Below are 13,225 nucleotides of genomic sequence, written 5' to 3'. Positions count from 1 at the left end.
ACTAAATTTTGAAACAAAAATACTCCACATGAATTCCAATACAAATGGTGCAAACATTTTAAGAGAAAGAAATTTGTGACAAACATTTTTAAATGCCCAAAGAATACTAATTAGAAATTAAGTGGGCAACAAACCTAATTAGCAAGACTGTACAACATAAATAGGACATAAATTAGATCTTGTCTCCTTTTTTTTTTTGTTTCCCCTATAAATTTCACTATAATGACACAAGACTGTATCTATAAGAAATGTTCTTTAATGTTATCAAATTTTGGGAGCATAATGATCATGAATGAGTAAATCTAAGTCTGCATTCATTTAACAGTGTATACATGTTTGTATTTACTCATCAGAAATATTGCATGCTGAATTCTGGATTTCATATCATTGCAGATACAACAAAATAAAGAATGAAACTTGCAATTAGATATACGCAACACACACACACACACACAAGCAGTACAACTAATGTTTCCCTACCATTTGCACTGCATTGGTCCCTAATCAAATAGTTTCAAAATTTTGGATATGAATGCATTCTAGGATAACAACACTGATTTTATGAATGATATAAAGTTGAAGTGTTTTCTACACCAGTGAAGTAGATCCTCTAACATAGTTGAAAAGTAAAATAATATCAAGAAAGTAATTTTTTTAAAATGACAAATCTACAGCTAATGAAAGATTCTGGGTTGTATTTCAAAGAGATTATTGTTTTAAATTATATTATCAAAACTAGTTTTGGATAACTATTTGGAGAAGTTCCTGGCTTGATAAATATTGCAGCCAAAACAGAGAGGATTAGAACAGAGTCTGGTGATAATTATCAAAATTTAAAACAAGATGACCTCTGGCAGATAATTGTGACACTAAATATGATGCATGCATAAAGTTCTGGAGTAAGTTTCCCTAATTTCTCCTGACTCATGCAGTGCTTGAACATTTGGTTGCATAGAGTTTAATTTTAAGGTAACAAACCATACAAAGAAAAACTATCCGAATTCAAAATAATGTTCTGTTTTGTTTTTACTGTGTTACCTTTGGCAAGAATAAGTGAACTTGAATACATACATTCCATAACCATAATCAATTGAGTCATTAATGCACTACTGAAAACTTCTTCATGTTAAGAGTCTAAAATCAAATATGAAAAGGTCCATCCCTCTCCAAGCTAGATCTATTGTAAGATTTGTACACAACACTACAAATTTGTAAAGTACTTCCGACTCACACTAGTGAACCTATTTTATAGACTATAAACTATTACATCATAATGTCATGATACAATAAAGGCAAAAACTTTTCTTCTAAGATAAGATAGAAGTGATGTTTATGAGTGTTAAATATGCCAAAGTAGTCAAAACTGAGGAATGACTAGAGCTGGCACATCATACTTTATACATTGACCAGCATTGACAATAACAGAAATCTTTAAATGAATCTGTATAACTTTTAAACCATATTTTGAAAAAGCAATTTGCAAAGAACGCTGCCACAATTACCATTCACAAAGACATGACTGGCCAAAATTGTCAAACCAATTCTCCAGATGATTTTCTATAAAAACATAAGGCATCAGATTTGTAGGGGAAAAGGAATGAAACTAAAAACATAATTGTCTTTCTCAAAAATATCTGTAGCATATTTCTTAATATTTGTAATTATTAAATTCCATGATTTCTCAGACTACAAAAAACTCCAAGAAATGAATTTTAAAAAATTTCCTAAATGATTAAATATACATTAAGGAGTTATATTTTGTATAATTTTTTTTTTAATACATATGTATAAGCAAAGAGATTTAGGATAAGCAAAGCTGAGATGTGAGGTGATGTGCGTCCCTTTCCATAATATATTAATCATATAAGGAATGAAGTGACTACAAACTGGAATCATGAACAGATTGGTTATATACAGCTGATTACAACTGTTTCTAACTCCACAATATTTGTCAGTTTATATGACACAAACAACATTAAGTTGATTGATTAATTAAATTTGCAAAATACATTTGCTTTTTGATTTCAGTTGTTAACCATTTGATTCCAAAGATTATTTAGATCTATTAGCAATAAACACAAATAAGACAAAAGTGCATTAAAATAACCAAAATTACTAGTTGTAAATGTTTAACAAACTACTATAGCAAAATGAAATAAAATACAAACACTACTGAAACTCTAAAATAGAAAAAATTTCTTTAAAAAAATTGTATGAAAATGAAAAGAAAAACTTGTGTTGAAATAACTTTTGAAGAGTATTGAATATACAGTGCTATATATACATTTGAAATTAGATATCACAAAACAAAAGAATAAAGTTCCTTGATTTCAAATCCCACTGTTATTATTGCCACCAACAGCATAAAATCTACAAAGTTTTAAAGTACAGATTCTATCCAAACTAAGCATGTGTGTATGTATGCACCATACATATCACATACACAATCAAGAGCAAGTCTTAGTGCTACAGACAGAGCAAGTCTTAGTGCTACAGACAGAGCAAGTCTTAGTGCTACAGACAGAGCAAGTCTTAGTGCTACAGACAGAGCAAGCTATCTCAAAAATCAAAGCCATAAAATTGAAATATAGTACATACAACATATATGAACCCATTTTCAGCTGGCCATCATAGAAATAAGATTTATATCACAAATGGATTTGTTATTTGGATTCATTTATACACTTAAGACATGCATTACCTTTATTCAGAAAACGATACAGGTACACACACACACGGTTGGAAGATATCTCATTCAATACATGTAAAATTTTAGACTGACATTACTCAGAGCTCCTTGTTTTATGAAAATGGCTATATTCATGTGCATGTGTACATACATGCATATGTGAGAGAGAGATATGTACATACAATTTCTGTAAGGTTTAATACACAAGACATAGATGGCAGAATATTATTGATCTACCCTAACATTTATATAAACAAACTAACCAACTACAAATGACAGCATAAAGAAGCACTGAGTTAAAAGTGTTTCATCAACATGTAACCTATGAGTCTTTTCTGCATTAATGTTTAGAAAATGTTGCTGAAAATTTATATATATTTTGAATCAAAATATCAAAAAACTTCTGAAGGTCAAAGGATGTAAAACAACTAGAAACACTATCCTACTTTAAATGCAAAATAAGACAACAACAAAAAGAGAAAAGAAACTTTATATTAAACACTAAGCAAGTGGAAGTCAGAGTCAAGTCATCCCCATCCAACAAAGAAGAGGGATGAATAAGCTCCCCAATTTGTAGCTTGTTCAAAGTATGAAGTAAAGCAACATTCCAAAATTAAATAATGACTGCATGTTCATCAATCCTAACTCACCTTATTTCTAACAAGACACAAAAAAAAAATGATCAAAACTGAAGTTGCTATCAATAAAATTATGATCTTAAACACTGCACCCTGCATGCTTTTATACATTTGAAAGATGTGTGTGCACATGTAGACACACGTGCTGTATGGGTGGGTGTGTTCACACATATACTTAACATGCATATGTGAACACTACTGCCAAACTCTAAAGATATAAAATATAAGTTGTATCCTAAGATATGATCCCAAATAATCTCCCTCACTCAAAAATCAACTGCATTCAGCATTAATTTTAATTAATAATGACCTTTTCCCCATGTTCTGGTTCTTTCCAGTGCCAACCAGTAAAAAACTATGTCTGTAGTTCTTTTTGGCTTTTATTTTCTTTTTAAATTCCAATAACTCACTAATTGCTTGGTAACTTTTATTTATTCATTTGTGAATAATAATGTCGTTGGTTACTGGTTTCCAATGGCTAATGACTGTTTCATTGCATTTCCGACAATGAGAGAAGATAGAATAGAACAAGAGAGCATCTATTATCTGAGTGGGAAAGACTTCATTTGAAGAGCATCAGTTTTTGCTGATGTTTACACCTTCACCAATATAATATGGGTAAGCTATATAAACACACACACACACACACACACACACACGATGGGCTCTAAACACAATTTATATCTAGCAAATTCCACTTACAAGGTGCAGATCAAACCAAGACTAATGCAGAAGAAGACAGTGTAGCAAAACTTAGTACTACATGGTTGCAGAGCAAACTTCTTAACCACATAATCAGGCCTGTGAACATCTTTAAAAGAATATTTTTATAAAAGCTACTTCCATTCAAAATTTAAAACAAAATTATTAGTGTCAAGATTTCAAAACTCAAACAATAACAATTATCTTCAGGGCCAATTAAAAAACAAAGAAATAATCACAACATTGCCGTTATTAATAATCACTTAGAATTGCATTATGGTGCCTCAGATTTATAAAGAGAGAACGAAATATATGACTTTTCCCATAGAAAATTAGTATATAAATGGTGTTATCTCACATCTAATTCTTGTTTGTAGTCACACTAATCACACTAATTTTAACTAACCTGTTTATTAACTCTACAGTTCTCATTGTAATTATATTATTGGTTTATTTGATTGAGAACAAGGTTAATTTTGGTAAAGAAAGAGCGTAATTAATTAGCTAATTAATTTTTGAACTCAGAACAGAAGACATGTGCTTTACTGATTCCAACAAACTCCACAAATCTATATATTCACTTCTAAATTCAAATATAAACCAAGGTAAATGATGAGCACAATATAGCACATGATTCAATGTTTTACAGTACTTCATTTCATATCTTCAAATCATGGCAAAGTCTAGCTTTGCTTGTCATCCTTCCAAGATTTATTAAACAAGTACCATCAATATATTGTACTTGATGTAATTAACACAGCATTTCCCCTTTAACAACCAGTTGTGTGTGTCTAAGAGAATATTATTGTCTGTCTTCTCTCTGAGGCACCAAGCATGTTTTGCTCCTTCTTAACAATTTAAAGCCCTGCACATATATAAAAGAACTGCTATTATTCCTACTTCACACAAGTGTCAGAAAATAACACATTTTTATTCATAAAACAATCATCAATGTCATATTTTCATTTTCTTTCCTCATGAGTCTGAGGTCAATGAAATATACTGAACATCATGCCTTCAATAACTTGCCTTTTGCCCACTCAAATCCTTATTAAAACATCATCAGTAGAATACATGTACATGGTCTAACATACACAAACACTTCAATTTTTTTAAATATACATTTCTGATAAGTACAACTACTTCATAAAACACTACAAAGATTTCAGTGAACTACAAACCAGTTTCATAGCTTACAGTATTGTCATTGTTAATGGGTAATAATATGGTGGAATGGCTAAGAAAAGTTGCAGATACATTGAAACAAAACATTGATAAATTCTTTAAAAAGGGACAGTTAAAACAAAAGAAAAGGATTACCAAAGTCTATGACATATTAGATATTCAACTACGTAGCAGAAACTACACACCTTATAAAGGCACGGGTTTATTATTGCTTAAAAGCAAGAATTATTGGTGAAACTAATAGTCATAAATATATTGAATTTAAACAATTAAAATATAACTACAAGGCGCGGGGTAGTGAAATGAATGAGTTGGTTATGATATCAAATTTGACAACTACTAAAATCATAATATATTCTATGATAAATATACACAAATAAAATGAACAATAATGAAACTAAATTCATGTGGGTTTTCTTTGTCTTTTTGAACTACACTTCTTTCCATTCCATCCAGCTCAAATCATGCTATATTTTATTTTATTTTATTTTATTTTCAGTAAGATTTTTTTTAATGCCATATGAAGGAATTGGAAAAGGAGGTTATTCTGATGTGATAAAAGTTTACAAACATTAAAAAAAATAAACAAAGTTAAGCAAGAAATCTTACTGTGTGAGAAGAAAATAAATATCAGCCAAGACCTTGAAAGATGCAGAAGCAAAGAGAGTAAAACCTCATGCTCAGGTGATAGTTTGCAGACAATATCATTATCATTATTATTATTATCATCAGCAATCTATTTTTTTAATAAAACTAAAGGAGTTTACCAAATAGTTACTAATATCAAAAATTAAGGAAGTGTGTTCTGAAAAACTGAAAGTCATCAGCATTGTTATTAATATTCTCATTGCTATCATTATCACCATTATTATTGGTTTTACCGCTATTATCATTACTATTAATATTATTAACTTTGTGTTTTGGGGATAGTAGTACCTTTTAGAGGAAATGTCGCAGCCAAAAGTACAATTATTGATACCTAAATATTGGAGATAGCTATGTCCCCCACTCCCACCCTTCAGAAATATATCGAAATGTTCATCTAATGATTCATCTGAAAAGGTCATTGGTTTAAGAGCATGAAGAGGAGCTTTAACCAAAAAAACAGGAAAAAAAAAGAAATACATGCAATTCTTTCTTTTTTATTAATATAAATAATGATGATTAGTAGTAGTAGTTGTAGTAGTAGTAGTAGTAATAATAATAATAATAAATAATTATAATAATAATAATAATGTGAAACAAAATATTAAATGTGAAAGACAAAATTAATGAAAATGACATAAATGATTTTTAGTAATGATATTTGTCAAAGCTAGGTAATAAAATAGGTCAACTATGCCCTTTCAGAAAGGTTAATTTCAATGTTTTGAGAAGGGTACCATCTGAAGGACCAGTGAATGTTTGCTTTCTTTCTTTGCTTTATTTTTTTCCCTTTTTCTTTTTTTCTTTTTTTTTTTTCAATCTATTTATTGTTTGTTTTTAACACAGACCTTGTTACCGTTTCAAGTTTTCCATTGGTCTGATTTCACTGAATGGTTCGCCTGATGAAGTGAAGTGATGTACTCGTAAACTAGTAAAACGATGCATATGTTGGGAGTGACATGAACCATGTAGACTGGAAATCCTTTGTACAATCCTCGTAATCTTCCTTCATTTCTGGACAGAAAAAGAAAAGAGTCCAGTAGGAATACAAATCACCAAATGAGAAGAGCAAGAAAATGCTGTACATTAGGTGAAAAAGCTAACATTAGGTAAAATTGCTAATTGTTTATTTAAAAAATAAAACATTATCAAATACAGTTTTATAATTGCCAACATACACACAAACACATAAATGTGTTATAATTGTATGCTTGTACATGAAATCATTAGTATGTTTTACTGTGAAATAAAAACAAAAAATATATTAATTCTACATACATTTTTCATGTGAAAGAGTTCTAAAAAAATAAAATTATTATTATTATTATTATAATTACACAAATAAGGAGGGAAATAATAAAGTCTATCTAATGAGACTGTTCACCTAACAACAGATTAAAAATTAAGACTTAAATTCAAGAAACAAACATGTAGACAACTAAGAGTATAATTCAACAAAGCCTTCTGATAATCTATGTTATAAGGAAATTTATACAATAGCTGGGTAAAATATTTGGACAAATACATACACATTTGAGCTAAGGCTGAGAATCTGACTAGTTCTAAAACAGTTTCCTTAGGCACAACTGAAACCATTTTGCCTTCACAATGCACATCTAGAGTGAATCAATTTGATAGTGAAGATACCCATCTGTAAACTATTCTCACATAAACAACTTTAGACAGACATGCAAAGTAATAATACAGAAAACATTAATTTCACAATGATGACACTATTAATAAATGTTATCTTACAGTGAATATTCACTTTCTGCTAGGCAGAAAAGTTGCTTTAACCATGAACACAGTGCAGCAGCAGAATACAAACCACCAGCCATTCACTAACTGACCAACACTCCTTTCATTTAACATTTTATGATTCAAATTTAAGTTGAAGCATAAAGAATTCAGAATACCAACAACTGGAATCTGCAACAATTTATCTAGCTTCAAACCTTCTAGTTTGTGAAGAGAGAAAATGAGAAGAAACAAAAAAAAAAAAAAAAAAAAAAAAAAAAAGTGACACCCCAACAAGATAGCTTTTAAACAATCACTCTGTTAAAAATGGTAGCCAAAGTTCACCACATCACAACCTAATATATTAAAGAAGGATACACTGGACAATGTGATATATAAAAAAAAAAGGCAAATTAGTTACACTTTTGATCACAGTCAACTAAGATAACAACATAACTGTTGACAAGGGACTAGAAAATCAGTAACGATGAATCAGAGAAAAAGAAAAATTGTAATTAATCGAATATATAATAAATCACATAATTGTGTACCCCCACTTTAAGGCGGTGAGCTGGCAGAATTGTTAGCACACCAGACAAAATGCTAGGCAACATTTCATTTGCCTTGACATTCTAAGTTCAAATTCTGCCAAGATTGACTTTACCTTTCATCTTTTTAGGGTAAATGAAATAAGTACCCATTAAGTACTGAGGTCAGTATAATCGACTAGCCCCCTCCCACCAAATTTCAGGCCTTGTGCCTATAGCAGAAAGGACTGTGTACCCCTAATGGCAATAAAAAACAATACATTTTTAATACTGTTACAAAAGCAAAAGCTGGACTCCAAACCTCTCTACTAATGGCTGAGGCTTGGGAGTGTAAACAGACAAAAATTGATGATAGTATACTGGCACAAGCCTACATATTTATCATGATATACAGGCATAGCACCTTGGGTGTTTTAAGCTATAGAACTAGAATCAACAAAAACCTTGTAAATGAATGTGGTAGATGGAAACAGAAAGAAACTTTTCACACGTGTGTGTGTGTGTGTGTGTGTGTGTGTGTACAAGTGTTTGTGCATGAGTGGGTAGGCCTTAGTCTATTTCCACTTTTCTGCATAAACATGTCCGACCAGACATGAGGAAACAGGTGAGGGTTGGTAACATGAAAGGGCATCCAGCCAATGAAAATTTGCCTCAATGAATTCTATTTAACTCTGATGCAACTATGGAAAAGAGGACAAATAAAACAATGATGAAGAAGACATTTCAAATTAGAAGTACCAATCATTTTAATTTAGTAAATAATAGCTCACAGCACACTGTAGAATGGTTGGCAATAGGAAGGGCATCCAGCCATAGAAACTCGCCACAACAGACAATTGGAGCCTGGACAGCTCCCCAACTGGCTATCTCCATGTCAAACCATCCAACTCATGCCAGCATGGAAAATGGACATTAAAAGGATGATGATGATGGTGGTGGTGGTGATGTGCGTGTGTGTGTGTGTGTGCGCACGCATGTTTTTATGAAGCAAACTTAATATACTTATTGGCAACTAATGCATCATATAATTAGAAGAGAAAAATAACATACTAGCCCATCTATTAATGATTTAGATTTTTTTAAAAAAGTATCAAATCAATATGAATTGTTTGTTAATTGATTAGAGTAGCGCAGAAATATAGAAGCCTAGAAATTAGGTAATTGATAAGTAATTAGTATGAGAAAACAAAATCTAATGTGCTTACAGTTAATAAAGGTTATAAATCAATAACTTTTTTTTTAACAATTCCCCTCTATTTATCTTTCTTTATTTTTTGACAGGTTACAGTCATTGGATACCACCTAATCATTATATCAACCCAGTACTTGACTGGTATTTACTTTATCAACTTTGTAAGAATGAAAGGAAAATTCAACTGATGTGCAATTTGAACCCAAAACAAAACAATACTCATGTATTTTGTCCAACACTATCGTGTGTGTGTGTGTGTGTGTGTGTGTGTGTGTGTGTGCGTGCGTGCGCGTGTGTTATTTTATGTCTTTTTCAATCCTTGTATGGGTTGCAGGCACCTTTCCCAGCACAATATCTTGCCATTTGCACCTCTTCCCTCGTGCCTTTGTCAATCTTCAATTTCTGCAGGTTTTCTTCCACTGGGTTGCTTGGCGCTTTTTTACTCAACTGTCATTTTCAATATGTATCAAATGTCTGTACCAAAGCAGTCTCCTCTCTTGCACTCCGATTTATGCTCAATTGTGCAATTACACTTGACATTATACATCCAGCAGAGCATGCTTACTTCACTCCTTTCCTGCTTTTGCACATCCTCTATATCCAATCTTCATATTTCACAACCATGCAATATCACACTTCACCAAGAGGTAATCAGTTCATTACTTCATTACCTGCAGAGGTAATAACTAAACATTTTCCAATTTGTTCTTCTCACTGTGACAACTATAATTTTGGAATACTCACCTCCATGGCTGATAAGGTTATCTAGCCTTCCAAGAATTTTAAAAAAATTCATTTCATGGGTCATCTTACTGCCAACCACTTTTATGCATCTGCTATGTATGAAGTTTTCTGTCAGCCTGCCTGTCAATCCTTTACATCTTCTGTATCCATAGCTAACATTAAGTTTACCATATAGAAATCTTATCTGACTCCTTTTCTACATATCAAATGAAGCCAGTTCACAAAATAAATATAGAGTCCTATCTTCTTTGCTCCCAACTAAAACTTTTGTTTTTTTTGGTAGATTTACCACTTGATTATTGTCTCTACTTCAACATTCGGGATTTCTTCATTCATCTTTTTGACATTTAACAATGAGAACTAAGCCTTTAGCATACAAGAGTTCTCACAGACAGCTGATCTTAAACTCATCTGTTATGGAGTGAAGAGCTGTATAACATCTCGCATGTCATCTTCCAAACTTTCTAGGTCTTTTTATTAGCTTTTATGTTCCATCTGCTACAGTACTGTTCTAACACCCATATCACCCATTTCACAGGAAGCTTGCTCCAAACATAGATCTGGTCAATGGATCAATATAAATAACAGCAACAGGGCCTCTCTTTTATTCACTGAAGATACAATGCCTTCAACAATCAGTCTTCCACTTTTGTCAGATCATAGGCTAAGCTTTTCAACTCTAACAAGAATCTACCAATGTTAACTCCTCAAATGGCAACTGTTTAGTGGTAGACTTTCTAATAGTGTCACTTGTGCCCAATAGCTCTGAGTGAAATATTTTTGTTGACCAGATCTTCATAAAAGGTTTTAATTCAAACATATGCTTGATATCAAATAAATGCTTCTCCAGTGTGTTGAATGATTCAAAATGACAGTCAAAATTAGCACATTTTTATTGATTCCAATCCCAGTAACCTGGAGTACTAGCTTATGACAATAACTCTGCAGATCTAAAATTAGGAATTACTTTATCAACTCTCAAATGACCAAAGCTAAGACAGTAGACAAAACATCAAAGACAAAACTAATTCCAGACCTTGGAAGTGAAAAGGGCAAAACGAATACTGTAGAGTACTTAGGACCAATGTTCATAAATTTACAACTGGAGTAAAAGAGGGGTGGACTTGGTATGTGAAGAAGAGTTTATTTGCATGAGAGTAAGTAAGAGGGAGAGCGAAGAGGGAAAGGAATAGTGACTGAGTGAGCAAGCAAGAGTGAGCAAGCAAGCAAGCAAGCGTGAGTGAGTGAGTGAGTGAACAAGAAGAGTGTGTGAGTGAATGAGTCAGCAAGTGTGAGTGTGTGAGTGAATGGGGTGAGCAAGTAAGAATGAGTAAGAGAGCAAGAGTGAGTGAATGAGCGAAGAGTGAGTGAATGAGTGAAGAGTGAGTGATTGAGTGAATGAATGTGAGTGAATGAGTGAGCAACAGTGAATGGGCAAGCAAGAGTGAGTGAATGAGTGAGCAAGCAGGAATGAGCGAGCAAGATTGAGTGAGTCAATGATTAAATGAGTGAGTGAGTGAGTGAGCAAGAGCAATTGAGTGAGCGAGCAAGAGTAATTGAGTGAGCGAGCAAGAGTAATTGAGTGAGCGAGCAAGTGTAATTAAGTGAATGAAAGAGCATAAGTGAATGAGCAAGTGTGAGTGAGTGAGTGACCACGTGTGAGTGAATAAGCGAGCATAAGTGAGTGAGTATGTATGACCAAGTTTTGAGTAGTGAGTGAACAAGGGTGAGTGGATGAGTGAGTGAGCAAGAGACAGAGAAGGCAACAGATATAACAACCTCATTAGCAACATACTTGTGACAGTTTGTTAGATGTATAAAATTATATCATTCTGGATTTCAGCAAGTGACTGATGAGGTAAACATGAATGATGAGTATTAAAAAATATGAAATTAGGCAAGCTACATTCTTTCTGTGGTTTGCCTGGAGATTATATTTCCAAAGTTAGAGTAAATATGTTTATTAACCATAATGTATGTAGTTTCCATAGTCACATCATATAGAAGAGAGTGTGCGTGTGCGTGTGTGTGTGTGTGTGTTGAGGTAGTTATTAAGATTACTTTACAACCGCATGGTTATGAATACAATTTGTGAGACACCTTGAGTGTCTTTTAGTTTAGCTTAACCAATATCTTGTGAGAACAATTAGGTAAATGGAAACTACACAGAAGCCCATGATCTTTATAAATAAATTTTGTGTGTGAGCATGTTTTACACTGGACAAAAATTTTTTTTTATATTGATGTTTCTGACCTTTAACAAAGCAGTTTAACAAAAAAAAAAAAAAAGACAAAATAAATGCCAGACTGAAATAAGTTTTGCAATAAGATCAGCAATGAACAACTCATTGTGACAAATTACATGGGACAAAGGTGTTTCAAAAGCATAGTAACTAAAGCAAGAATAAGTAAAAAAAAATATCAAGAAGCTACTACAACTAGAAGTAACAACAAAAAGATTTTCAAAGAGAAGGTCACAGAGTGTAACATGCATGTGTGCACTGTGTAACATTACATGAATATTACACATGGGTATTGAGCAATGACAATGTATATTAGTGCACATGAACCACAGCATACAAATCAGCTGAGAGAGAAACAGAGAGATAAGAGAAATCTGATTTAATGAACTCTCTTGGCATTACATGATGAGGGCTGTACATATAAGGTTGAATTCTCAGGAACCAGATGAGACAGGACCATAACAAATAGTGAGACACTGGACTGAAGATAAAGACTCATTCAACCTATGCAAGAATGGAAAAATGATAACACACACACACACACACACACGCACACGCACGCACGCACACACACACATTTACATACACATGTTTGTGTGTTTAAGTACATGTAAAAAAGTAGGATTTTCGAGCGAGATCGTTGCCAGTGCCCCTGGACTGGCTTGTGCGGGTGGCACATAAAAGACACCATTTCGAGCGTGGCCGTTTTCGTGCGGGTGACACGTAAAAGCACCCACTACACTCTCTGAGTGGTTGGCGTTAGGAAGGGCATCCAGCTGTAGAAACTCTGCCAAATCAGACTGGAGCCTGGTGTTGCCATCCGGTTTCACCAGTCCTCAGTCAAATCGTCCAACCCATGCTAGCATGGAAAGCGGACGTTAAACGATGATGATGATGATGAA

The 13,225-nt window shown here is 32.9% G+C and overlaps 1 protein-coding gene across 3 annotated transcripts in view; it reads right to left on the bottom strand.

Moving 5' to 3' along the window:
- Positions 1–13,225, bottom strand: part of LOC106878287 (mitochondrial folate transporter/carrier) — a 101,078-nt gene that overhangs the window by 25,803 nt on the left and 62,050 nt on the right. The window contains exon 7 of one of the 3 annotated variants that reach the window (XM_014927465.2): positions 6,708–6,873. The exons of 1 other annotated variant lie outside the window; for it this stretch is intronic. In XM_014927465.2, the coding sequence (XP_014782951.1) occupies positions 6,720–6,873 (154 nt within the window). In that variant the 3' untranslated portion in view covers positions 6,708–6,719. Of the gene's footprint in view, positions 1–6,336; positions 6,874–13,225 lie in introns of those variants that run through there. One more of the 3 variants, XM_052966606.1, reaches the window with a different exon arrangement.

This window comes from Octopus bimaculoides, chromosome 3, assembly GCF_001194135.2.
Source record: "Octopus bimaculoides isolate UCB-OBI-ISO-001 chromosome 3, ASM119413v2, whole genome shotgun sequence".
Taxonomy (NCBI): domain Eukaryota; kingdom Metazoa; phylum Mollusca; class Cephalopoda; order Octopoda; family Octopodidae; genus Octopus; species Octopus bimaculoides.
Note: the sequence above shows the minus strand (reverse complement) of the source record. Positions and strands in the feature narration are given on the sequence as shown.